The sequence below is a fragment of the Atractosteus spatula genome, chromosome 1, assembly GCF_055471065.1.
Source record: "Atractosteus spatula isolate fAtrSpa1 chromosome 1, fAtrSpa1.hap1, whole genome shotgun sequence".
NCBI classification, from domain to species: domain Eukaryota; kingdom Metazoa; phylum Chordata; class Actinopteri; order Semionotiformes; family Lepisosteidae; genus Atractosteus; species Atractosteus spatula.
The window spans coordinates 75,822,200-75,850,197 of NC_142706.1; the positions used below are offsets into that span (position 1 = coordinate 75,822,200).

At 46.2% G+C, this 27,998-nt stretch overlaps 1 protein-coding gene across 1 annotated transcript; it reads right to left on the reverse strand.

The window, feature by feature from the left end:
• Positions 1–129: 129 nt before the first annotated feature.
• On the reverse strand, positions 130–27,975 carry shtn2 (shootin 2). The gene is made up of 17 exons (XM_088919679.1): positions 27,927–27,975; positions 21,923–21,972; positions 20,398–20,458; positions 18,386–18,480; positions 14,753–14,915; positions 14,335–14,432; positions 13,705–13,786; positions 12,734–12,828; positions 9,447–9,593; positions 8,818–8,971; positions 7,871–8,012; positions 6,217–6,275; positions 5,915–6,015; positions 5,694–5,723; positions 4,734–4,787; positions 3,400–3,547; positions 130–2,940 (listed from the first exon to the last, which is right to left on the reverse strand). The coding sequence occupies exons 1-17, from the start codon at positions 27,937–27,939 to the stop codon at positions 2,780–2,782; spliced, it is 1,653 nt and encodes a 550-aa protein (XP_088775805.1). The 5' UTR covers positions 27,940–27,975; the 3' UTR covers positions 130–2,779.
• Between the last annotated feature and the right edge of the window lie 23 nt (positions 27,976–27,998).

Genomic DNA, 27,998 nt, shown 5'->3' on the forward strand with positions numbered 1-27,998 from the left:
TTTTAAATTGCACTTCAAAACATTTATTGCGATTATTGTATTTTAATGAGCATAATCTCTGTATATTAAATAAGTGTTTTTCATGATACATCACCACAATACGATTTTAAAGTGAACCATTCAACATTATTTCTGAATACATACAGTACGCATACAGTAGTTTTTTTAGCAGTCTTGTTTTTATTGATTTTCCTGGCACAGTTTCCTTGGTGGTCTGAAGAAATTACTTGTGTGCCACTGAACTGTGATCTAACACACAAGGAGAGACTGAGAAAGCCTAGGCAGATATTACCAACGAGAGGGGGACACACTGTTAGATTCAGCTTTAGCTTTTATTCTGGTGTAAATAGAGATAGAAAAAATATTGCTAAGTGGAAAAATGAATATGATGCCCTCTGTAAATTACTGGCAAATTTTATTCTGTTCAATAATTTTTCCTAATTCCTTCAATTCAACACCTCATACCCTAACAAGAGCCCTAGTCCTGCAGGAGCACTGTATCTCCTGGTTTTCATTCCAGCTAAGTTTTATATCCCCAGTGTGATTTGGTCTGCTCACTTGCTTATATTTTTATTTAACTTGTTTTTGTGGTCAGTTCTTAGCGTCAAAAACACCCGACTTCAACCATACCATTACATCTTCAGCACACAGAAATTTTCACAGCTCCTCCTCAGCTACTTGTACTAATTGGAATTAAATTGAATTGTATCAAATACATCCACAGTGGGAGTGATCTGACAGGCACACTGACAGGCTGCATCACAGTGTAGTATGGCAACTGCAGTGCTGCTGACCGCAAAGCCCTACAGTGGGTGGTGAAAACTGCCCAGTCCATCACTGGGGTTGCCCTCCCATCTATACAGGACATTTATGACAGACGGTGCTTGAGGAAAGCTCTAAGCATCATCAAAGACCCCACACACCCCAGCTACAGACTTTATGATCTACTACCATCTGGAAAACGGTACCGGAGCATTCGGGCCCGGACTACCAGACTCAGAGACAGTTTTTACCCCCGCACTATCAAACTGTTAAACTCCCAGCCTCTCTCACTCTCACCTCACCTCTCACCTATGATCTGAACCTCACAGTGCCTTCTTTCTTTCTTTCTTACCAAAAACCCAAACACACATTGAAAATCTACCTCTACCTCTACCTCTACTTGATAAACTTGAACTTGAATCTTGTAATCAGACACGCCTGTAGTGGGAGTGACTCTGTATCAAACACGCCCACAGTGGGAGAGACTCTGTTTCATACACATCCACAGTGGGAGTGACTCTGTATCAGACACACCCACAGTGGGAGAGACTCTGTGTCAGATACACCCACAGTGGGAGTGACTCTGTATCAGACACACCCACAGTGGGAGAGACTCTGTGTCAGATACACCCACAGTGGGAGTGACTCTGTATCAGACATACCCACAGCGGGAGAGACTCTGTATCAGACACACCCACAGTGGGAGAGACTCTGTGTCAGATACACCCACAGTGGGAGAGACTCTGTATCAGACACACCCACAGTGGGAGTGACTCTGTATCAGACACACCCACAGCGGGAGAGACTCTGTATCAGATACACCCACAGCGGGAGAGACTCTGTATCAGACACACCCACAGTGGGAGAGACTCTGTATCAGACACACCCACAGCGGGAGAGACTCTGTATCAGACACACCCACAGTGGGAGTGACTCTGTATCAGACACACCCACAGCGGGAGAGACTCTGTGTCAGATACACCCACAGTGGGAGTGACTCTGTATCAGACACACCCACAGTGGGAGAGACTCTGTGTCAGATACACCCACAGTGGGAGTGACTCTGTATCAGACACACCCACAGAGGGAGTGACTCTGTGTCAGACACACCCACAGTGGGAGTGACTCTGTGTCAGACACACCCACAGTGGGAGTGACTCTGTATCAGACACACCCACAGTGGGAGTGACTCTGTATCAGACACACCCACAGTGGGAGAGACTCTGTGTCAGATACACCCACAGTGGGAGTGACTCTGTATCAGACACACCCACAGTGGGAGAGACTCTGTGTCAGATACACCCACAGTGGGAGTGACTCTGTATCAGACACACCCACAGCGGGAGTGACTCTGTGTCAGACATGCCCACAGTGAGCATTGTTCCCTGCTACAGGTCCAGTTGGTTACAACATTATTGCTGAAAGCAAATTCGCAAATATACCCAAAGTGCAAACTGAACTCAATTAGACTGTGATTAATAACTTGGCTGGGGCAAAAAACAGAAGAGACAGGGTTCTCCCAGGGTTGAGACCCACTGAATCACTCAGCATTGCCACTGTGCCCTGGAATCTCACAGGAATAATCAGGTCACTTGGGGGAGATGCTCCTGTCTGTTAATTAGAAGCTACTTTTAAGCAGAGCAACTTGCTTGTTTGATCCATTAGTTATCATATTGGATCCAAAACTGAATTTGTGCCTTAGTTAACCAACAAATCCCAAAGGGAATAAAATGTGTGTTTTAAGCAGGACCTGGGGTTGGGGTGTCAGGGATAGGTGCCAGGCGTGGAGAAGAATCAGACACCAGACAGCCCACCTCAGCTGACTTTACACAGACCCAGGCTGCTTTCAGATTTCAATTTGACATTGGGATCAACATCCTGAGTTGAAGACGTCTGTGTTTTGGAAAAGAAAAGCAACAGTTGATCAATTGATCTATCAGTGGAGATGGCATCAGGTCAGTTGTCCACATGTTGCTGCAGTCACTCCCCACCGCAGGTCTTTGTCGACCCCCTATCTTCAGTGCTTCACCCAGCTTTCCATCCAGACAGACCCGGATGCACGGATTCGGGATGCCCTGTCCTCTTTGTTGGTTTTCCGACGGCGCTGGACGGGGTTACTGGAGTTCTCACTGGCGGGGGGCAGGGTGCTGTCTGCTGGGCTCAGGTCTGGACGCAGGTCTGGAGGAGAGAGAGAGGTCAAGCAGGGCACCAGAACATTCTCCCCCTGTGACAGGCGAGCGGCAGTGCTGTACCAGCGAGAAGAAACACTTGCACTCTAACATTACCTGTCCCTCCGGAGTCCTGCTGCTGCAGTTTATTCATCAGTGATTCATTTATTCAAGTTGACAACATGTGTGGGAGTCTGGAACAAGCAACCCAGCCACACTGTTGAAGTCCAGTCCCTGCCTTCTTTCCAGAAACAGCTGGATCCATCAGCTGCTAAAAACCTAATGAGCTATTGAGAACCTGACAGAGGCTTCTCACCAGGCTTTTCACACACAGGAAACACAGGCCTAGTTCTGTAGTCTGCACACCTTATTACTCTGAACACAAATGCAGTATTGCTGATATCTCTGTTCTAGTGCCAAACAACTTGTTTTAATGATCCTGCCCACGAGCTCCATGCAAGAGCCTTACCCTGTTGTCTGGGCTGGGGGGCGAAGTCCGGCTCTTCTCCCATCACCCTCCTCCTCCTCTGCAGCACGGCCAGCAGCTCCTGTTCCCCTACCTTCCGGCTGCGTGCACGCCGGGATATCCTCTTCAGCTTGGACCGCTGGATGGAGCCCTGTGGAGAGCACACTCCCTCAGGCAAGACAGGGGCAGCCATCGCAGAGACACCCAGCTACCAGGCAAGCAGCCCGTGCGATCAGCCCCAGACTGACAGCACCGACAGACACTATTCTGACAGGCTGGAAGCTGAGTTTCTTTGGTCTTGAGCAGACGGGACCCGTTTCCAGTGTTCAGAAGCTTCAAATTCATTGACAACATCAACCCAGTCAACAGTGACATATAAAGCAGAGGAGACAGGTGGAAACTACATGGAAGTACATTGAAATCTGAGAACAGGAGGCTCTTCTTTACCCAAAGAGTGTGGGAGTGTGGAACAAGCTGCAGTAAATATCCCTGCCAACTAGGTATTTCAGTCTAATACTCAGTTGTTGGATTGTGCAATGGACCTGTCTATCTTGCTGCATTCACACATATTTCACCATCCAGAGCAGTTTGCAATAGAAGAACAAACCTTGATAACCTGCTATCTCTACTTTAGGCCAGATTAGTGGGAACTGTTAGTTTATGGAAGTATATTTATGGAAAATGCACCATGCAGACAATAAAAACCCCAGGTTTAATTTCCCTTTTGTTTTTTTCTCGAATGGCCAAGATTAAAGATGTCACATAAAACAGTCTAACCTACCAAGGACATTACCTCTGCCATCAGGCGGCAGCTTCAGGTGGTGGAAGGGATCTGAGCCCCTAACTGGAGCATCATGGGGCTTCTCATCCCCAGGTATGAAGAACTTTACCCTGATTATGCTAGCCAGCTGTGCAATGTGCATGAGAAAACCTGGAAATAGTTGTTTCTTTAGATAAAAGCCACAACCAAATTAATAATGTAAGAAGTCTAAATAATGGATACTTAATGCATGCAAAGCTTCAGCTGTTTTGAAACAGACACAGGAGTATTGATTGCTTAGAGAATGCTCTTTGTCAGCTGAAGGCAAAGAGTGCACTACTGTATAGTACATTCACAGAAATTCACATTCAAACTTAACACAGTGGCTTCCCAACCCAACTGGGATTGACCACTCCAGAACGTGCTGATCCTCGGGGAGCGGATGGGACCAGAGCACAACCTTTAAGCTGCCACATCGTGGGACATGTTTCATTTTTTTTTTATCTAAGAAAAGCACAGAAATGAATCCCAGTTTTGAAGCAGGGCATGTGAGCACATGGAAGACCGACTTTCTTACCAAAATCCCTTGCAATTCATTCACCACACTCTTTCGTTTTTCACTCATCTGATCCTGAAATAAAAAGACTGTTTTAACAGAGTTTAACTTCATCCTCACCTGTGGGAAGAAATTGTACCACATAAACAGACTGCAGAACCTGTCGTGACCACATCGTTTCCAGACAGCAGTGCAGAGCAGTGGCTAGGAGGCTGCATTCATAGAGTAGGTGGGTGGTTTAGGGTTCAAATCCTAGGTGAAATTCCTCTTTTTCTCTTTAATGAGGTACTTCACCTGAATTGTTCCAGTGAAATAGCTATCTGTGTAATGTGTGCAACAGCGTGCTGCTTCAGTTAAAACATCAGCTAAATTAATAAAACTCATGGCAAGTGGGTAATGGAGATTTTCTTTTCCCTACCTACTGTACCTTACTGGGAGCTGGTTTTGATTCTTGTGTGACCAGCAAACAAAGGAAATAGCCAAATCAAACACTTAAACCCTTGCAAGATTCTCTTCCCCCACATTACAAATGAATTGGCTCTAATTCCACCATACATATTAGATTTGATTAGAAGAATTCCATGCAACAAAACGCCCCTGAAAACATCATAAATCTGTTCTGAGAATGTAGAGTAAGCCTGCCATACAGAGGAGCACAGCTCCTGCCCCAGAGGGACTCACTCCAGCAGGTTCAGAGGTGCCCTTGAGCCAACAACAGTTAAAGCATCATTATTAAACCTTATTAAAGGGTAATCCTTTATCAAAGGTCTTTAGCTGCTTTTGGCTCAAGTATAATGAGTCCAATTAAACAGATGGTTATGAAGAGCTCAATCTGAGATAAAGACTAAAAGCAGTTTCATGATGTGATGAGACTCTGCCTCTCAGGAAAGATACACAGATCCATGTGAGCTGCACAGGGGGACCTGAGTGACATGTGCTAGACTGAACACTGGAGCCATGATGTCAATCAGGGGTGCTGACCTTCCAGGCACTGTCCTCCTCTCCCGCGACCTGGAACAGCAGGACAGAGGCTGAGGTTAGGGATACTGCACATCGTCAGATTGTTAATAGCTGTTCAAAAGGTCTAGAGAGTGCAGCAAGCTTTCAGTGTTTAAATTCTAGAGCTTCACCCTTCCCGGGATAACCTACAAAACATATTGTCCAAGAAGAGCTGGAAAGGTTGGCGAAGCACAGGCTTGTACCTGGTGTGACTTTGGCATGGATCTCAGCACGATCCCATTCTTGATGCGCTCCATCATCTCATTGACTGCCCGGGCCTTCACATCCAGTAGAGGCTGCTGAGCTGGGGGAAACACACACACACACACGGACATGCGCCTTAACAGAGCAACCCCAGCACGGACAAGGAGAGACTCGCTTGCAGAGGGAAGCAGCTTCATGAGTAAAGACGTGACTCGTGCATCATCACACAGACAGACAGAGCCCTTTCAGCACTCCGACAGAGAGGCATCAGGCAGTATAGCAGTGATGGAGAAAGTCTCACTGTTTGATGGTGGATTGTGCTGTTGATTCCTCCTCCTGTTCCTCAAGGCCTCCAGTGGACTGCATAGAGAAAGACATCATAGCATTTTTGGAGACTTTTCAGTCAAGACACCTCAAAATGCTTTGCAGTTAAAGAAACCATGAAATCAAAAGCACATGGGTAAAATGAGACACAATGCTGAAAAAGCACAGGAAGGCAGCCATGAAGAGTGAATTTAAAACAGACAGCCACTGGGGCGCCCCTGCAGCTGAGATGCAGAGCTGTGGAAAGCCCTCTTGCCTGGCAGGTGACACCTTGCTGAAGGACTTCCAGCAAACCAGAACCCATGAGTGAGGAGTGTAATCGCTCAGTACATCCTGAGGTCGTTATGGTTGAAAAACACACAGAATACCAGCCTGCAAGCTATCAGTTCCTTATATTGATCAGAGTCCGATGGCGCAGACTGACAGGGTTTTAGTAATACCATAAGAAAGGCTGAAAATAAAATCAGAGAGCAGGGGTGGAGACACTGTCCAGTTGTGGTGTATTGGTTCAGTGCACAGAACCACAGCATATTCTCATTAGTTGAGGACTGTTGTTTGTTTACGCGCATTTAAAATGAAGAACAGGGGTCACTTCATTAAGTGTTGTGGGAGTGTGGAATAGGCCAGCCAGTGATGTTGGATTCAATGCACTGGCTTCTTTCACGAAACAGCTGGTTGAGAGTCTTGGATCTGCTGAGAGTCTTGGATGGGCGAGTTGGGCCGAAAGGCTCCTCTTGTTAATAACTGTTCAAACGTTCTTAATCTGCCCCTCCTACTTACTGATACACTATTGATTAAGCACCATTTGCAGACTGCATTCAGAAAGACTCCAGTCATAATTTTGCCAGTAAAACAGTTGTTTTTTTCTATAGAAAGTAATGTAAGAACCCTTATACTTCTATAGCGCTTTTCTGGACGCTCCACTCAAAGCTCTTTACAGGTAATGGGGATCCCCTCCACCACCACCAGTGTGCAGCCCCACCTGGATGATGCGACGGCAGCCATAGTGCGCCAGTACGCTCACCACACACCAGCTCTCAGTGGGGAGGAGAACAGAGTGATGAAGCCAGTTCATAGAGGGGGTTATCAGGAGGCCATGATTGGTAAGGGCCAATGGGAAATTTTCTAGAAACGCCCTGGGATTTTTAATGACCACCAAGAGTCAGGAATTGGCTTTATGTCTCATCCAAAGGACAGAACTTTTTTATAGTATAGTGTCCCCATCACTATACTGGGGCATTAGGACTCACACAGACTGCAGGGTGAGCGCCCCCTGCTGGCCCCACTAACACTTCTTCCAGCAGCAACCTTAGCTTTTCCAGGAGTCTCCCCTCCAGGTGCTGGACAGGCTCATACCTGCTTAGTATATATATATATTATATAAAAGTAATATTTTTTTCTGTGTAACTACTTACAGTATACTTATTATTACTCCTCCCCTTTGCTTCCCATTTCCTCAGGAACGATACAGGGGTTTTGTCAAAGAGAAGTTTTACCTTTGCACTATATAAGCCTCAACACCGCCTTACCCTCTTGTTTCTATACTGACACCACTGCCTTCTAATCCATGGTGTTTCTAGCGTAGGGAAGACCCATGTGTGGGACCCAGACAGTCATTTTCAGTGTCTCACCTGACGACAGCAGTAAGGACTGGAGGAGGGAGGGGCGGAGGAGGAGGAGGAGGGGCAGGAGCTTGTGGTGCCTCTTCCTGCAATTGGTCAGTCTCAGGAGAAGAGGGTTCGACTTGTTTCAACTTTTCCTGGAGCTGGTTCACTGGGAGTGAATATAGAGGTGATATGAAATGACATTAGGAGACATACAAAAACCAGAAGACACAGGCAAAACCCATCAAGCACCAGCAACTGTGCAACATTTTGTTTCATGTACTGTATTTAGCACCTTGTTTTTTGCTCTTTGGCGATGGAATGGAATGATGCTTGTCGTGTCTGACACCCAGGTTTCCTTCAAGACATGGCTGGATGAGGTCCTTGAATTGATTAGTTAACTCAGTTTAGAATCAGCAATTGATAATCATTTAATGTTCCTCAAATCCCTGCACCACATGGGGAGAATAAGGACCTGAGCACTCAGTACTTGGACGCACCAGCATCAGAGAAGAGTGTGTAAGGAGAGCTATCCCAGCACGTAGGCATGCCTCTCAACGCATGCACACTCCCAGGGGTCCCCAGGAGTCACAGCAGCATGGCAAGAGCAAGAGATCCAAAGAGATCCAAACCAGCTCTGTCCCACACGAGCGCTGTGGCTCTCCGCTGGTTTCCTGGAGAATCCTGCTCACAGTCAACTAGCCAGACAGCCCGGGCTCAGACTGGCAATGCGTGGACTGAAGAGCTGAGCCCGTACTCCAGTTCACTACCTTCGCTTGTTGAGACACTTGGATGACCTCTTAATCTGACTCGTTAGAGCTCTTAGTACTTTACTGTATCTGTCCACCACATGCTGTAATAAAGATGCCTCCTGCTTGTGTTTTACTCAGCTTTTCCATGGGGACGAGGCTGACAGAGAACCACCTGCGATAACACTGACTGAGAATACACTACACCAGCCCTGCGGCACGTACCCGCCTCTCGGAGCTCCGCCACAGTGCGCTGAGCTTCGTGCACTTGGCTCTCCATGTTCCTCTTCTCCTCCTCACACACCTCCAGCTGCGCCTTCACGCCCTGCAGCTCGTTGAGCAGGGGGCTCTCCTCCAGTGCAACCTGTGTCCCCGTCACCTGCAGAAACACACACACACACAATAATTCCCCGTGCGCGTCACCCTGTGCCAGCAATAATCCACCAACATTGTCCCAGCAGGTGCGGTTTCATCACAGGGATCCATGCTGCTGTCTTTTTTGACTGCATTAAGATAAGATCACTTTATTGGCCATATACAATTTCATATATTAGGAATTTGTCTTTTCACATACCCCAGCTTGCTCTCCATGAGACACACAGACACAGACAGGGAGAGAAGCTTGGGGTCAGAGCGCAGGGTCAGCCATTGTACAGCGCCCCTGGAGCAGTTGGGGTGAAGGGCCTTGCTCAGGGGCCCAGCGGAGTAGGATTCCTCTGCCGGCCCGGGATACGAACCGGCAACCTTCCAGCCACAGGTGCAGATGCTGAGCCACAGAGCCAACGATGAAAGCGTTGTTGAAGTTGTGTTGAATCGGGGAGCAGTGTGAAGCAGTGGTGAGCGAGGAGCCCCACCTTGCTGCAGTGCTGCAGTCGGAGCTCCTCCAGGATAGCGGTGATCTGGGCCAGCTGGTCCAGGACCTGCAGCAGCTGTGGCGCGGGCTCAGGACTCTGCAGCAGGAGCAGGCTTTGCCGCGACGCCTCCTTGTTTTTCACCAGCATCTGGGGCAGAGCAGATCATGTGAAATCTTTGGAAGTGACCACACCCTTGATCTTTTCCTGTGTCCTGCATGCCCTCCCACTTCGTCTCATTGCCCTGTCCTACACCTTTACTTTCCTCTGGGTGTCCTTTGTGCCTCGATCATTTTGTTCCTGTTAATGAAAAGCCATGAAGGAATGAACGGTCTTACATGTTTATGTCTCAGTTCATACAATTAATCTATTGATGGATTGATTAAGTGATTGATCGATCGATTGATTGATTTAAGAAAAGCCAGAAAAGAAACTGGGCCCTCCAGGTTTGCATTCGAGACCCTGTGCTCTGCAGACGCTGGAAAGACAGCTCAGCACTGAGGGGACAGCTTGAACTGGGCTACCGGGTCTGCATGCAAAATGTGTGAATAAACACGATTTCTGCAAGTTAGAAACAGAAGGAAGAAAAGGGGAAAAAGCCAGAGGAAGTGGGGGGTCCCTGATCAAGATGTGCGGCTTTCACTTCCAGAGCTGAGTGTTTCAGTCTGACTGCAAGGGGAAGTGTCCACAGAGAAGCTCTCGCTCATGAAAACTGCTGGGGTTAGAGCTGCAGTAGCAGACCTAAAGCATATTAATAACCTCAACTAGCCCCTCCGACAAACTGGATATGACAGAATGACGGCCGCCTTGCATAGACTATATGTGTATGAATTACAGTGCCACGAAGTTTTATTTTAATCTCTTCTCTCTTCGCACTGTCACCTTCCTCATACCGTGGAAGAGACAGTGAGTCTGTGGAGAAAATGACTGACTTTCTGAAGGCCACAGTTCCTTTTCTCGTGAGTGCTGTGGCGTTTATGGACAGGGGCTAGGGAGCCGGTCTGGATCGTCAAACAGGATGTGATTTCAGGAGGGCTGTTCTGCCGTGTCGATCCTCGTAATGAAGACTCCGAGGCATTCATCACCCTTCACTAGGTTGCTTACTTGTGAACCCATTCCCAGACACGTGTCTGCTTTTAAAGCCCCATCTCTACATCTCGTCGGAGGGTTATTCGTGAGTATTGCTCAGAGAAGCTGGAAATGACGGAGATCACACAAGAGCCAGTTGTCTGTCCTCCAATTCCAAATCTCTAAGCTGTGCTGTAAGGACATTTTTTGTCACTGTTTACACTGATTACTACCTCATCAAATTTTTTTTCATGAGCTCTTGGATGAGGAAGAAGGCTCCTTTTTGAATTGAAACCTCCTGGTTCCATTATTTTGGAACGTAGAAAATAATAATGTTATTTAAAAACAACAACACATTCAGATTCTTTTGGAGCATATGTGCACATTTCTCCATGAGAACACATTCTGTATTCTAAATGGATAAACTGGAAAGTCTGCAGAAATTCTCAGAAGATCTATGGATGGTATACCCCATCCAGATGGGGAATTAAACCAATAATGATTCAGACATTAACATCAGAACCTAAGAAGGGTTATTTTTAGATTACTTTTTAAGGCTTTATGGTTGATGTAGCCTATTTGATAGTTCATAGCTGGATCTCATTCAGCATTTTCCTGAAAGAAGCTGGGGTATCAACTTCAATAATATGGCATTTTGGCTGTCTTAGGCAGCTGATAAACACATATTGACGTTATATATTAAACCGATGCCCCAGTACAACTCAGCGTCTCCACCAACATTTAAACCCAGCTGGGTAGCCAATTTTTATCCAGTAGCAGAAAGACATGCAGCCCATTTCTGGCCATTGTCCGAATCCATTATTTTCCACCGCACGCGGTTTTAAAGCTTGGCTCGCCGCCGTCAACCGGCAACGGGAACAAAACTGAACGGGCCTCGGAGACAAGCACACAAATGGCAAAATAAATAATCCCTGTTCTGACAGCGGTGCTTTCCAGCCCTTCAGGGTTGACTCAGCTCCGCGTGAACTCCGGGACCCCCCTTTTCACGACAAGAAGTGGCCATTGTGAGGCTGTCTGTCGTCGAGCGACGCGCTGAATACACGCAGCCCGCAGGCGGACCACAAAGCCGCCCGTCAGCGCAGACAATGCCCGTGTCCTCTGGGGCCGGCGCTCAATAGCGCACTGCCGGGCGGGGTGTGTGGCGCCGCCGCAGTGCAGGGGCAGCCCCTTGAAAACGGCCCTTGTGGAGGTACCTAATTAACGGGGGGACCCGGGACAGGTCTCAAAAGGACATTGTGTGTCTGCGTAATGGGCAGTTGCCATTCTTCACACGCCAGCTGTCAAAACTGCCGGCTGTTTAAAGGCAGCCTGTCCTTTCACCCCTTTTCTTCTCCATTGTGGGATTGTATTTGCACAACATTGCTAATTACTGCACCGGGCCTGTGAATAAGCCCCGCGTTCACAAAGGACAAGCTGGACGCCTCAATGGAGAAGTCTTCTCTCCTGGCCTTGGGGCTGGCTATTGACACAACACAGAGAAACAGGTTATTCTGCATCTTCCTGGGGTTTCACATTCATTGATATATTAAGGCAATTAGCAGAGGGCTAAACATGCCTCTCTCTGCACTCAGGATAACTGCAGCTTCACGCTGCTCTTGTGGTGTTGCCTCCATGCTAACCACCAGAGCTCCTCAGGTCTTCCTGATCACTGTCTCTCTGTCCAGCCCTGGAGTTCTGCTCAGAGGTCTTTGCTAATAGAAAAATCTTTCTTTCATCCTCCTTCTTTTGTTTCTCACTCACGAATTGTGCTCCCACTTCCTGAGCCCCTGCAGCTCTCCAGCGTCCCAAGTATGAACTGGTTGGTCACTGATGGAACAAGAGACCTGTGTGTGAAGCCTGGTTGAGTAAAGTTTTAAAGTATGACATCGTCTGACCAGAGCAGATGGTTTATGTTTGGTATAATTAACAACTTTGCAGCATGCACAGACACTCTTTGCCTTGACAACTTCAGTGCAATACAATGCCCGACCCAGAAAGGACACAAGCTGCACCTCGAAGCTGACCCCTTGGCATCATTCAGTGCCTGGCTGATATTTATGCAGCACGATGACTTCTAATCCAGAGACGTTTTACCTGAGAAATGGACAAGTCTAATACAGCAGAGCTCTGTTGTATATTTTTCATTGTAATGCTTTCGTCATGATCATGAGTGGTGCAGCTTTCTTTAAATGGATCACCAGAGGTCTGGCGCAGAGGGGTACCTGGTGAGCAAAGACCTCTGCATGTTGTCTGAGGTCCTGTTCCACCTCCAGCCTCTGGGACAGCTCACTGTGCTCCTGGGACACCAGCTGGGACACTGTGGACACACACATACATAACTGTGGTTAATGTGTTTAATTGAAATTAACTACTGCCAAAAGTAATGCAAAAATGTGAAAGTGCATTCCCTATTTTGTTAGCCAGCTCAGGTAGAGACCTCTAACCTGTCAGGAACTGCAGCCTCTGGTAAAGCTGCACCTTAGACTGGGTGAGGGTACTGTGCAGAACAGCACTGTAGATCACAGTGAAGTGTGGCCTCCGGGTATTGCAGCACAACATGAGTGCACATGTGCAGCAGACAGATGGCTGGGCTGAGGCTACAGCGAATTGTCAGACCACCTTGATCAGCTACATTTTGGCTAACGTAGGAAAACAGGACACCATCTCAGGAATGAAAAGGAGAAGATTGCAAAAGTACGAAGGTGAGTCCAGAGAAAGAGATTTACCTTTCTCCCCCTCACTCCATTTTGCTTCTACCTTTGTCTCATGTGCTAAAAGCACACTCAGTCCCTCATACTGTTGCCTGGAGGTGAAGGAGTCTGAGTTGCATCTGCTCTTCAGAGATGGAGCCATGCCGATTCACTGTCTATTCCAACAACTCACCTCTCTACCCCACATGTGTGACATGCTGTGCTCATCATGCAACAGGTGGAATTAGTGTCCTTGCATTGTGCAGAGACCAACACTAGTGTTCAGTCAGGAAAAGTTTTGCAGCAACCTTGGAGGAGACAGAACCCTCTCTCAGTGTACTACTCTCACGGTTTGTCCAGAAAGCTTCAGTGTCCGGGGCCTTTGGAGTGTGTAGGGTGTCCTGGAGTTTCTGTGTCATTGGGAAAGCTCCCTGGTGGTTCCTGGAGTGAGTCTGCTCTCTCCGCGTGGCTGTTGGCGTGCCTCTCTCTCTACGGTTCCTCACCTCGGCTCAGCCTGTGCAGGGTCTTGCTCTGCTTGTTCAGTCTCTTCAGAAGGCTCTCCTTCTCCTCTCGCTCTGCTGCCAGCTGTGGAGGAGAGCCGACACCCAGATCTGATGACACACTTGTACTCCCAGCTCCTAACATGCCACATCAAGGGCCTGGGGCTCCATGCGGTAACATACAAGAGTTCTGACTTCCTTCCCGATCAATTTGTTTATTGCACTTTCATAGATGACAAAAGAACATTATGTGGTACTAAACTTCTTTTGAGATTGCAGGTTATAAGGATTTATAGCGTCCATGAATGTGGAACTTCTAGCTCCGTGCACAGGACAACAGCATAGCTGTGTGTGGACATGAAAGTCAACCTCCATATAATAATGTAAGAAAAAAAAAACTTTGTCCAGGAAGACTCCTAAAATACTGAACCCACACTAGCCCCGAGTCCCCAGGATAATACAAGTAGACTACGTGTGAACCTGGCTTGGCACATCTGTCAGAAATGTCGGCTCTCAGTGCTGCAGCAGCCATCAGAGCACTGAGACGCTGACTCCCTGGGACAGACGTGTCCACATGCTTGTCTCAGTGAAAAGCTCATTTCAGATGCACAGGCAGATTCCTGCAGCGGATACCTGCTCCCTGAGCCTGGCCTGCTCCCTCTGCAGTGCCTCCACCTGGGCAGACAGGTGCTTCTTGTCTCCCAGCAGACTGTCCAGAGAGCCCTGCAGCTCTGCATCGGGAGAGAGACAGAAGGTAATTACTGTCACCAGCTGCAACACTGAGACTCCACCATTCCTATCACCGCTAACAAGAATCACCATTATCACTGGAGTCACGGCACATTACTTCTTGAACTCAAACTAGTAAGTGCCTAACAAGCCCATAACCCCTCTTCTGTCTCTTTAGCTGCCTGACCTGAGGATTCTCACACTCAGACGCAGAAGCACCTTTTCGTCTGGTCCAGTCTCTGGTGCTGTGAGACTGGGAGGCCCCAGCTCTCCAGCCTCTCAGTGCAGTCAGGCAGCCTCAGGAGAGTGCTGGGGACCCTACCTCTGATCTGAGCCTGGCAGTGCAGCAGGGACTCTGTGGCAGGGTCGGGATCGGGGTCGGGGTCCGGGGAGAGGGCCACGCTCTCCAGATCCTCGGGGATCTCGGGAATGAGAGGCAGCAGTGCCTGGCTCTGCCTCTTCAGGATCTTGTTCTCCTTCGAAATCTGGCACAGCAGGGAGGGAGAAAGTATCTTACTAGCACTGACATTACAAACTTGACCTTTCACCTTTAAGAATTACTTCCAGTTGTCTTGGGATGGGATGGAAAGGAATTCTTAATATTGACCCTGTGACGTGCAATGTTAACTATGAAAGCTAGAATTTAAATGTATGATCACTGAGAGCCTTAGGTTTATGAGTAACTGTCTCCTTCTGTGTGTTTAGAACAACAGCAGTGGTAGAAAATGCAGAAGTCTTGAAGCATATGCAGTCTATATATAACAAGACTCATTGCAGTGAGTGAGTCCCAGAAGTGATGTCACCTCTTTGACTCCTGGACAGTGTAGAATTCTGCTACTGCAGAGGCCCCAGTCTTTTACTGTAGGAGAGTAGTCAAACACCTGAACCTGGCCACCTATTGAACAAAGACACCGAGCCATCTGTTTTGGAGTGCTTTAGCGTGATCCGAGAGCAGGTGAGGAGGGAAATGAGTCCAGCCCCTGACCAATGAAGTAAGACACAAGATGTGAAAAGGGCTAACTTGAGTCAGTTCTGCTTGAAGATTAGACTTCTAAGCAACAGGAGTTTATGACAGGAAAGGGAGAACTGATAAGGATTCCAGATGTGAGCTAGGAGAGCTAGGGAACCACCTGGGGACTTAATCCCTGACCTTTTGGCCAAAAAGCTGTAAACTGGCCAAACACGTGACCTCCCCCCCTTACAATAATAACGAGTGATGTCAGAAGCGGAAAGGAAAGGATATATAAACCTAAAGTTTGTACCAGCACTTTGAACAATATTTCGGTTTTGTTGTTTCTTGCGGGAAACAAGACATCGGCTTTATTGTTCCTTGCATGCAATAAACTCATCTGTTTAACTTCATCTCGGGATCCAGAACCTTATTCTTTCTGTTACAACACCAGGCTGTTCTTTCATTTGATTTTTAGGATTCCCAGCATTCTTGGATTCTGTTAGAACACTAATGTTAATGTTACATAATCAAATCAGCCCAACAATAGCCAGAGACTCTGCTGTACGGTTGTGCTGCAATGGAGACACCAGCCTGTCAGCGTGACATTGCTGCAGCAGCGCAGCACGTTGCTTTCACTAATAGACCTGCACCTGTAACTGCGCTCCCCATGCACTGAGATTAGTACTGTATCACCACGCAGCCGTCAGGCAGCTTTCTTCAATTAGACTCCTGGCACCCCAGAAGACAAATCAAACTATCTGCCTTCATTGCATAATCTAAGTTCAACTTCAAGACTTCGTTGCCATCACAACCAGTTGCATGGAATTTGGTTTGGTGAGCTCATACGATTAAAGGACATCAGTAGAAATATACAAAACAGAGCCAATAATAAAGAGCACCCACCCAACACATCTCCATATCCCGTCCAAACACACATCAGTAATTAGATCAATACCAGTGAGACCAGACAGAATAACAATGAGCAGTGCAAAAATTTCAGTTAAACTATTGAGATCATGCATCTCATAGCCTCTAGTCAAATACTGCTATCTGGACTACCTAGTAGTCCTTATCTTAATTGACCTGAGCCTCGTACCAGAGGACAGGAGAGTAAACAGAGGCTGGGCAGGGTGGGATCTTCAGAGATTTGTGTTTCAGTGTAGAGAGGTAGCGTGAGTCCACAGAGAGAAGGGAGCCTCCTATAATTTTGGTCTCTCTAGCTGCTTCTTGTCCTGGGATAGAGTGTTGCCAAACCACACAGTGATGGAGAAGGTCAAGACACTCTCAGTGACAGATCTGTAAAAGAGGGTCATTGCTTCCTGTGACACTGCAAACCCCTTTAACTGGCTAAGGAAGAACAGCTTCTGTTGAGCTTTCTTGACCATAATGAATGTGTTCACCTCCCATTCTAGAATACAGGAGGTGGTTGTGCCCAGCAGCCCTCAATTCTCCACCACCTTTACAACCTGACCATTGATCTACAGTGGTGAGACTGCTCCCTTGCCTCGCCTAAAGTCCACCACATGTTCTTTTGTTTTATTGACATTTATTTCCAGTTTGTTTAGGCTACACCACACCGTTCCACTAATTCAGCTACTTCATTCCTGTTTACCGACTCATTGTTGTTTGTGATGTGCCCTATAGAGACAAAGAGTAGAGACAGAGAATCACACTATATGATAGTACTTTAATCCTAAAGCCCTAAAGCAGTCCAACTATCTGTGTGTTTTTCCATCCTTGGATTCACTGCGGTGCTTGTGAGGAAGAGTGAGTTCTGTGCTTCTGGGAGAGCAGGAGTTTGTGCCATAGTTCTCCATCTAAAAGAGTGACATCTTTCTGCTGCAAGGAGAAGGCAGCACATCAATAGAAAGGCAGACCCATGGGCAGATGAGCATTTAACATCTGGGCATTAAAAGCATTACTGATATTGCAGAGGCCTGCTTTTGTCTTAGAGGAAACTGCAGAACTGAGTGTGTGGGAACAGTGATTGCATAATTAATACTGGGATGTGAAAACATCCTACTGTGTATCACAAGCTACTAGATAACCTATTCTGACAGAGATGCTAACACCAGAACCTGGACCCCTATTAACTAAAGATCTGTCACTATCGGGATTACATCAGTCGAATTTAGGAGATCCAAATGAACCCCAATCTTGTTGTGTTAGTGTAATGCGTGACATAATCCTCTTAGGGACCGATAGAATTGACCACTCCAGTGGTGGGAGACTCAGGTGTTTGGCGCAGTGGAGCTCTTCCCCTCCGAGGGCTGGGACATTCAGAAGGACTGTGGTTGAAGATGCTTGACAGGTGCACAGTTGCATGTGCCATGTCAGTAATATTAAATTGACCCTTGAATGGACCGATGTGATGGCATGGACCTCTAATTTAAACCTTTAAGTGGCTGATTCCTTTGCTTGCAGGGGTGTTTTCATGCCTGGGAAATGTATCTGTGTTTGTTAAAGTTTCCAATAGGCACGTGGTCAAGAACTCAGGTGGTCACCTGAGAAGGTGAGAAGACTCAGGTGGTCAAGAATGATGTTATAGTAAGTGGCACAGCTCGTGTGTGTCTTGGTTTAAGAAGGGTTAAGGCTAAGACTGGTCTTTTGGTTACTTTTGATTTAGCTGAAGCATCAATCAGGTATATAGAGATTCTGATATAAAATCCTGAGTCTGTACAACCTTCATGTGACCATTTCATCAGACCCATTTAGGGCAGTTGTCTCAATTAGCTAATCAGTTGTTAATCGAGTGAATTGTGAAATAAAGGTCTTAAAAACAGTGTCATTCACCTTCAGGTGTAATAATCCTTGCAATCAATTTCAAAGACATGGATTTTGAGACACGTTGCTTACAGCAGTTGTAGTTCTTAAACCAATACAGATTGAGAAGGCTGCAGGAGGACATCCCGGGAAAGCAAAGAGAGAAAGACAGAGGTACTTACCCTCATTCCTGTTGATTTCTGGTAAAGACAAGTGTCTGTCCTGAGAACAAGGACCTACCTTAGCAGCAAAGTCCTCAGCAGTTACTCTGCAGGAGCGTTCAATCTCAAACTGCACCTCCAGGGCACCGATCTCCTGCAGCAGCTGCAAGGACACTGCAAATCCAGACACACACATCTGAATTCCTACATGCATGAGAACTTTCCATGAGCTTTCATTCTGTTCTCATTTACTCCTCTCAAAAGATAAATCCTCATTGGACGACAATGATTGTGGCATTTTTACTTCTAAAAGAAGTAAAAAAAATTCCCTAACTGCTGTGTCAGTCACTGTGGCCCGCCTGGGCCACACCCTTTAAGTTAGAGTTCTTTGATGTCTGTGAAAGTGGGGATCTGATACATACTGTAGAATGGCCATAGGCATTGTGTGTTTGTGTTCTGTGTTCATGTGTTTTTGTAAATAAGTAATAGGTTTATTCCATGCTGAAAAGAGAAGAAAGGAAACACATTTCGGCTGTGGAGCCTTCTTCTGGTGTAATATAGCCTGGGAAAACACAAGCCAGGAGAGAGGAGGAGGCGGGAGCAGGGGACAGGCAGAGTGGCCAATCAAGTGGTGCGGGGTCAACAGAGGTGAGGGGAGGTGGGAAACGAAACCTACAAATGAACAGAGAGAACTAGAAGAAAACAAGTCTGTCGTTGAGAGAAGGGGGAAGGTGTGAACCAAGTTTCAGGATAATTTTCGTTTCTGTTGTCTTTCTGCTAGAGGAGTTAAGAAACCCTTCTATGAGAACAGAGACAGAGAGATTAGAGTGGTCGTGGCCGTCAGAGGTGAAATGAGAAACTATGAGCTTGGAGAAATCTTTAATCTTCACAGCCCTGACGTGTTCTCTGAAGCGGTCTCCGAGTCTCCTTCCTGTTTCTCCAATGTAGATGGCTGGGCATTTACTGCGAGAGATACAGTGAATAAGGTTGCTGGAGGTACAAGATGCCATCTGGGTGATCCGGAATTGTCCTGAGGGGCCTTGAATGAGTGTGGTGGTGGATGTGTACTTGCAGGTGATACAGTGAGCTCTGTTGCAGGGGAAGGTGCCTGGTGTGGATGTTTGTTGAGGGCGGTCAAGGGAGCTGTGAACAAGAAGGTTCTGCTGATTAGGTGGTCAGCGATATGAGATGATAGGGTGGTCAGGAAAGAGAGCCCCAATGGAGGGATCATCCTGTAGGATAGGAAAGTTGTCGTTAATGGTCCTGGGGACAGAGAGTGTGTTAGGTTGGTGGGGAAGCACTAACGTTCCTGATCGAGTTGATGGTCCGAGGGCTGTTTTTGGCTCAGGTGAGGACCCTGTCAATAACATGGGTAGGGTATCCTCTGTTGATGAAAAAACATTGCATTTTGAGTGTCCTCGGACCATTAACTAGATCAGGAACTCCCGGCCTAACAACCGCATTCCTTTGGTGCTTCCCTACCTCCCTAACACTCTTCTCTTTTCAGCTGGAATAAACCCATCACTTGTTCCTTTGCAGCCTACGAGTGCTGATGCAGCTCCCCACCTGAACTACTTCATTGTAAAAAAGTGTCTGTTTTAAGTTTTACACCAGGTTATTACTTTGTAACTTCACTGCACAAAAAAAGAAAACGTGTTTTGTTATACTGGGTATTCGCTGATGATAGAGAGTAGAATTGTTAATTGCTTGCAGAGTAAGAAGCTGTCAGGACTTGATTAGATACTAGACAGCACTAGTTGATTAGATACTAGTGCTTGATTGATGATTCTACCCATCTATCTTCTAATCTGCTTATCCGGTGCAGAGTCAAAGGGGGAGCCAGACCCCATCCCAGCAAGCGACAGGTGCAAAGCAGACAGGAAGGCCTGTCTATTGCAAGGCCCATACCAACACAGACACGCACACACTCACACCAGGGCCAAGTTTACTGAAGCCATTAGCAAAGCCAGTCAGCAATGCTAACCACTGTGCCACCCTGATTTATAATTCTGCCCTCCACATCCCCAGTTTGTAACAGGATGGTGTTATTCTGTCCCTGCAATCCTGGCACTGCAGGGGAAGGTCACTTACCTTGTTCAAGCTTAGACAGGTTCTGCTCCTCCTCATCCCTCTCCAGCAGCAGCTCCTCACACTGAGACACACAGATAAAGTCACTGTTATGGTCATGCTTGAGAACAGAAGAAAGGCTGTGATCAAGAAAAGGACTTTCAGCTCATCTTGCTCATTTGGTTGGTCAAACTGAAACCTTCCAAAGATGTCACAAGGGTCCCATGGTATCAGTTTCAGTGACACAGTGTGGCCTGGTAGCCTGTTAGAAACTCCCATGTCCCTGTGCCGAGATGAGTGGTGCACAAGTTAGAGTGTTAAATTGAACTGCAGAACGTGGCATAAATGCATGACTGACCAGAGGCTGTGCGATGGAGGACAGATAAGGTAAGTAAGAAATGTCTATAAACTGTAGAAAACCTGTGCTCTCTAGCTGTCTTGCTGCAGCAGCTGCTGGGTAATAATCTCTCCAGGTGGAATTTGGAGTGTGAGAGCAATATAAGCTGTCTCTTCAACAGCTGCAGTGAAAGAAGTTTAGTTTTGTATATTCCTGTATCCCGGGAGTCAGCTTACCCACTACGGTAAAGATCCAGTTTCCAGTCTTGTGCATCATGTAGACTTCCACCTGTGTCCGTAAGTTCCTGTTTCACTAGTAAACCAGCCCACTGGGTTTATTTTGTTAACAACTGTCAGCCGTTTGAACACTTGCAGTGTGTTTAATCCATTTAATAGTCTCTTTTGTCCTAGACTAAAATGATCCCTTTCCTTTAGTCCATCAGTATATCACATTCCTTTACGGCTGTGTATTATGCTTAATTCTTCTTTTTGACTGGATCCCAGAGAAGCAATATTTGAATTTTTTGGGTAGGATTGTAGCATGGCAACCGAAATTGCAAGCACAGGCTTGCTAAAGCACTGAATCATTCTCAAGTCCCCCGGAGTGCTACAGCTGTATTTCTGCTGACGCGTTTTCCCCATTGAGGTGTCAGTCATAGTCAGAAATCTGGGAGTCAGTCTCAATCCTCTCCTGTCTCACACGATTTTCAACACTTTCCATTAGTTGCTTGGGGCTTGATTTTAGTTAAAGCGTTCAAGTCCAGCTACTGTAGTATTGCTTATTAATTGATGAAATACCCTCTACTGTATATAATCTAGGATCATTTTGTGAAATAAACAGCATTTTATTTATAGGATATGTAGTATGAAAACATACAAAATAATATTAATCACATGTTTCTTACAATATTATTATTATTATGAATACTTATACTTTTCTGGTATCATTTTCAGTATTATAAATCAGAAAGGACAGTGGACCTAAAATAGACCCCTATGGTACTCCACTATTGACCTCAGCCTACATGTTATGCATCTCTCCATGTTCTTCCCAGAAACCATTTAACAAACTATGCACACAGGTTACTTAGGATTCCCACAACTTTCCATATGAGAATTTAATGCAGAACCATTTGTACAGAGAATTTCGTAACAGTACGACAGGCTTGCTGACAGATTTAGCAATTTGTACCCATCGTATTTGATAATCTACCTGAATTTCCTCTTCATTCTCAGAGGAGCTGCTGCTGTCTTCTTGGAAACCTGTTGAAATAAATGTAGAGAGACACTGACAACATTTAACTAAAGCCTTAACATAATGTATGCCAGTAGCCATATCACCCTGCTACTCAAAACTGGCAGCCCACTGGAGCTCAGCAGGTGTCAGCCTGGCCAGTACCTGGATGGGAGACCTCCTGGGAAAGCTGAGGTGGCTGCTGGAAGAAGTATTAGAGGGGCCAGTAGGAGGTGCTCACCCTGCGTTATGTCTGGGTCCTAATGCCCCAGTATAGTGACGGGGACACTATACTGTAAAAAAGGCACAATCCCTCAGATGAGACATAAAACCAAGGTCCTGACCCTCTGTGCTCATTAATAATCCCAGGGCATTTCTTGAAAAGAGTAGGGTGTTACCCTTACATCCTGGCCAAATTTCCCCCTGGCCTTTACCAATCATGGCCTCCTAATAATCCCCCTCTATGAACTGGCTTCATCACTCTGTTCTCCTCCCCACTGAGAGCTGATGTGGGGTGAGTGTACTGGTGCACTATGGCTGCCGTCGCATCATCCAGGTGGAGCTGCACACTTGTGGTGGTGGAGGGGATCCCCATTACCTGTAAAGCGCTTTGAGTGGAGTGTCCAGAAAAGAGCTATATAAGGGTAAGAAATTATTATTATTATTCTTATTCATGTTTGCTAATAAATCCCACATGAAGTAAGAAAAGTGCAATCACCTCCCATTGTAGAACTGTTATTGATGTGTTTACTTGAGGGAAAATAGGTAAAAATATTGCTACTGTGACATTTTAAATATTTCTAAAAACTCCTGTTAAACAATCAGAAAATATATTTTAAAATATTTCCAGTTGTGATCAGAAAATATAGGAAGTGAAATTACAGATATGAGAGAGGTCTCTCAGGCCATATTTGAGGTTAAATTGGAAATACAATACCATTTACAGTAAATTCTGTCATTTTTAAATTTATTGTAATGGATAGGAATCTAGTTATCTTCACATAAGTTGCACAAGTTCAGAAATCTTTAACTGTAAAACACAAATTTCAAACAAAATATAGCGCCCCTCTCAGAACCTCTCTGGCCAGGTCAGAACGAGATCTCCACATCGTTGGCGCACTGCAGTGACAGACACTCTCTGAGGGCCCTGTTTGTCAAGTGTTTTGTCCTTCAAAATCTTGGTTTACTGAGATTTTGTGAGGAAAAAATGCAAAACAAAATTCCCTGCCTTCAAATATGAGAAAAGAACCATTTAAACTGCCTTTAGTGATTGTTACAGTGGCCCCTGAAAGTTGTAGGACACGTTTCACTACCTCTCATTTATTATTTCCTGATGAAGAAAAAGCAGGTAGTGAAACATGTTGCAGGTCTTTCAGGGGGAGTTTACTCTGTAGTTTACATTTATTTGTCATTCCAGCCAGATACAAGTATACAGTGGAACGAAATGTCGTTCCTCCTTGTCCACGGTACAAATACAGGCCGGACAGACAGGACACTGACATAGACGCTGTAGATAGGATACACACAGTGCAGATAGTGCAAATACATAATACAATCTACACAAGACACCGGGGAAGTTTAAACCCTGTTTCTGGAATTGGGGTGGGTGCCAGTAGATTTCAGGGTGCTGAGGAGCCTGACAGCCTGCAGGAAGAAGCTGTAACAGAGTCTGGGGGAGCTGGCCCATACACTGTGATATCTTTTCCCAGAGGGTAGGAGGGCAAAGAGTTTATGGGAGGGGTGGGAGGGGTCATCAACTATACTGGAGGCCCTGTGTAAGCAGTGTTTGTAACAGGTGACAGAAATGGAAGGGAGGGAGACTCCAATGATCTTTTCAGCTGTTTCCACAATTCAGGGTCTTGCGGTCCGAAGCGTTGCAGTTCCCAAACCAGACAGTGACACAGCTGGTCAAGGTGCTCTCTATGGTGCTTCTGTAGAGAGTGGTAAGAATGAGCTGGGTAAGGTTCGCCCTCCTCAGTTGCCCCAGGAAATAGAGATGCTGCTGTGCTTTCTTGGCTAGGGAGGTGGTGTTGAGGGACCACGTTAGGGCATCTGTAATGTGTACACCAAGAAACTTGGTGCTTCTAACTGTCTCCACAGGGGAGCCGTTGATGTACAGTGGGGAGTGATCAGCGTAGGCTCTCCTGATGTCAATGATTATCTCATTTGTTTTTTTTACATTCAGAGAGAGGTTGCTGTTTGTGCACCAGTCCACTAGTTGCTCCACCTCCTCACAGTATGGTGACTCATGGTTGTTGCTAATGAGGCCCACCACTGTCGTGTCATCAGCAAACTTGATCATGCAGTTTGAACTGTGCTTGGCAGTACAGTCAGGAGTCATCAATGTGGACAGCAGTGGGCTGAGCACACAGCCCTGGGGGGTTCTGGTGCTCATTGTGGTGGTGCTGGAGATTACAGGTTATTACCAATCCGGACTGTCTGAGGTCTCTCAGTCAGAAAGTCCAGAATCCAGTTACAGAGGGAGGTGCTGGGGTTCAGCAAGCTCATTTTTTCTGTCAGCTTCTGGGGGATGATTGTATTAAATGCTGAACTGAAGACAATGAACAGCATTCTTACATAAGAGTCTTTCTGTACACTGGTACTGTAGGTACCATCAGAAATCTCACAGGAGCCTCTCAGTTAGAAGACCCATTTCTCTTCTACAGATACTTGAAGGACGACCACAGACTGTGACTGCGAAGAGTCTCTATCTGAGTGATGCCCATGACTGCAACACATAATCACACCTCACACCTGTCAGAGACATCATGAGGCATGAGCTCTAAATATGTCCCTGGCAGCAGAGAGAGTCTCTGAACCAGACACGGAATAAGAGTGACAGAGTCACAATACAATACCAGTGTCATGTTTATAAAAAGATGTGAGCATGTATTAATTCTGCCTTCCAGTACAAAGTCATTGGCATTCCTGACAAGCAATTAGACATAAAATAAATGAATGACCAACCAATCTAATTAGTGGATGGAAGAGTGAGTAAGACAGACTCCGGCACAGCGAAATGTAATGACAAGAGGTTTAATCTCGTTTCTTCAAGGCAAGTGATCTCCTACAGCAGGAGAGCAGGCACTAAGGCAGTGAAAACAAAGCGTATGTCATCACCTGAAGGCGAGGGGTAATTGCTAAACTGCCTGCCTGACGGGTTCTGTCTGTTGACAGAGCTGGCATTGGCAGAGGTTAACCAGCCTGCAGAACCTTCTCAAGAGAACACTAATGCTCTCCATGAAAAGTCACCTGCACTGTCCTATAGACAGATCAGAGATGAGAATAGATACTTAAGCTGGCATCTGTTCAATGCCAACTCTCCCTTGTCACTTTGAGACATTGTGCACTGAAATGCTAGTTATAACAAAGAGCAGGTTCTGACACAGAACTGTCGCTCACATCACACTCCACACAAATCTCAGCCGTATCATTGAGGCTGAATAGTGTTTCAAACTGGAGAGACCACTGTACACTGTTGACCAACACTGATGAGTTCAACAATTCATTTTGCAAAAAAATAAATAACAAAAAAAACAAATTCCTTGCTCTTATATAATGCTTTTCTGGTCACTCCACTTAAAGCGCTTTACAGGTAATAGGGATCCCCTCCACTACCACCGGTGTGCAGCCCCACCTGGATGATGCGTCAGTCCGCTCCCCACACACCAGCTCTCAGTGGGGAGGAGAGTAGAGTGATGAAGCCAGTTCAGAGATGGGCATTATTAGGAGGCCATGACGCAGGGGTAACACCCCTATTCTTTTCTAGAGTCGCCCTGAGATTTTTAATGAGCACAGAGAGTCAGGACTTCGGTTTTACGTCTCATCAGAAGGACGGTGCCTTTTTACAGTACAGTGTCCTTGTCGCTATACTGGGGCATTAGGACCCACAGAGACCACGAAGTGAGTCCCCCCCTGCTGACCCCACTAACACCTCTTCCAGCAGCTACCTTAGGTTTACCCAAGAGTCTCCTATCTAGGTACTGTACATCCAACGAACTGAGTTGCAGGGTGATATGGCTGCCGGCAAAAAGGGGGAAGCGTCTATTTGAGCAAGTTTTTGCAAGAGGAGAAGAAATGTAAAGACACAAAAATATTACACCTGAGTCTCCTAGAAGGAAATGTTTATGGTGTGCACTCAGCCTCCAGGTGCAATCAGCTGTCTGTCAGGTGCCCAAGAGCACCCAGCCTTCTCCGCCAACACAAGCAATGGCCTCTTGCACTGAGACCTGTTACACGTCTTGCACAACCACCCCTCCCTCCAGACTACTGGACTCAGGCCACTGCATCACTGTACAGCATACAGTGTGTGCAGCAGATCCTGGGTCTAATGCCCCTTTGGTCTGGTGTCCACACAAACAGCAAGCAGGCCACTGTACCACAATCCAGCCTCAGGATGAGATTTCCCTGAGAGCTCACCATAGCCGTGTGTTCAGCAACAGGAATGAAAACACTCAGTGAAGTGAAAAGGTATGCAATTCTTTTAGGACTTTTCCACAGCAGCAAATAAGAGATAGTTCTAGTAAACTTTATGATCACAGATAGACTCATATTCATCTCATTACTGAAATTTGTTATTTTCAAATGAAGGGAAGAAATAATAATGCATTTTTAGGCTTAGATATTTGCCAAATGGTCTTTTATGATAGGTGATTTTGTAATTAATGGGGTTGTTTGCTAAGAATGAAACACTGCCACATGGCCACCATGGCTGACACATGTGGCACACATACTGTACATTACAAGCTTGACTATGCCTTTAAAACTATTTTCAAAATTTAGCAAAATACCTACTGTGCTTTACAAGATGCTGAATGGCAGTGTGCAACTGAAAAGATAAACACCACCTCTCTCTCTTTCCTAGCATTAATCCCACATCAGCGGGGTCCGCTTGTTGGCACACCAGTCTCCATTTGGTGGTTTGAACCAAATCTTTGAGCTGACGTTGCCATTAACTGCAACCGAGAGATACGCCAACCGGCACGTCGCTCCGCCTGCCCTCAGAGTGGGAGGGGGGGGGAGGAGAACAGAGTAATGTAGCCAATTGATAGATGGGGATTATTAGGAGGCCATGATTGGTAAGGGCCAATGGGAAATTTGGCCAGGACGCCAGGGTTACACCCCTACTCTTTTCGAGAAACGCCCTGGGATTTTTAATGACCATAGAGAGTCAGGACCTCAGTTTTACGTCTCATCTGAAGGACGGCGCTTATTTACAGCATAGTGTCCCCATCACTATACTGGGGCATTAGGACCCACACGGACCGCAGGGTGAGCGCCCCCTGCTGGCCTCACTTACACCTCTTCCAGCAGCAACCTTAGTTTTTCCCAGGAGGTCTCCCATCCAGGTAATAGCCAGGCTCACACCTGCTGAGCTTCAGTGGGTTGCCAGTTGTGAGTTGCAGTGTGATATGGCTGCTGGCTAAAAGATAAACACCACCAAGCCATGCATATAAAAATGATGCCCAGATTTTAATTTTGGAGGAACTATCTGATCATGAATTTTTTTTACATGCATGGATGTCTTGAAAAATGCATTCTCTTTTTGAAGGATTTTGCAACTTAAAAAAAGTTAGCCTTTTAAAAAAATACACTCACTTTTTTCAGTTAAATAATTATGCTAATTATTTAATCAAACGCTCACCTGATTGTTTTTTATAATAATGCACTCAACATTTAAAATGTATTTCCTCTTTCTGCACTGAGGAGTCAGTGTATAATAATCTTCAGGGGCATTTTTAGAGAAAGGACTGATCATTTGTGAAAAAAATATAATTGGTTGCTGAAAGCGTTTTCTTCATGCCGACAAACAGAACCATCCCTTTAATGAATTAAGTAATGAATTCATTCACGTGATGAAGCCACAGGAGAGTCAGGCCATACCCTCTTTTTGTTCCGAACAGACGATATTTCTTCCAGCCAGTTACAGTGTGTTGCTGAAACTGCTGAAAAAGAGCATCAGACAGTCTTCTGTCGCTCTTACCTGCACTCCACATGACCCGGGTCCTGCTGGATTCTGGGTTCCGGGTCTCACATCTGTAGGTTGTGCCCACTC

Coding starts and splice junctions, on each gene's coding strand:
- shtn2 (XM_088919679.1), bottom strand. Junction 14,916..18,385: donor CTGAGGACTTTGCTGCTAAG/GTAGGTCCTTGT, acceptor CTGCTGTGCCAG/ATTTCGAAGGAGAACAAGAT. Junction 4,788..5,693: donor AGGAGGACAGTGCCTGGAAG/GTCAGCACCCCT, acceptor TTTTTATTTCAG/GATCAGATGAGTGAAAAACG.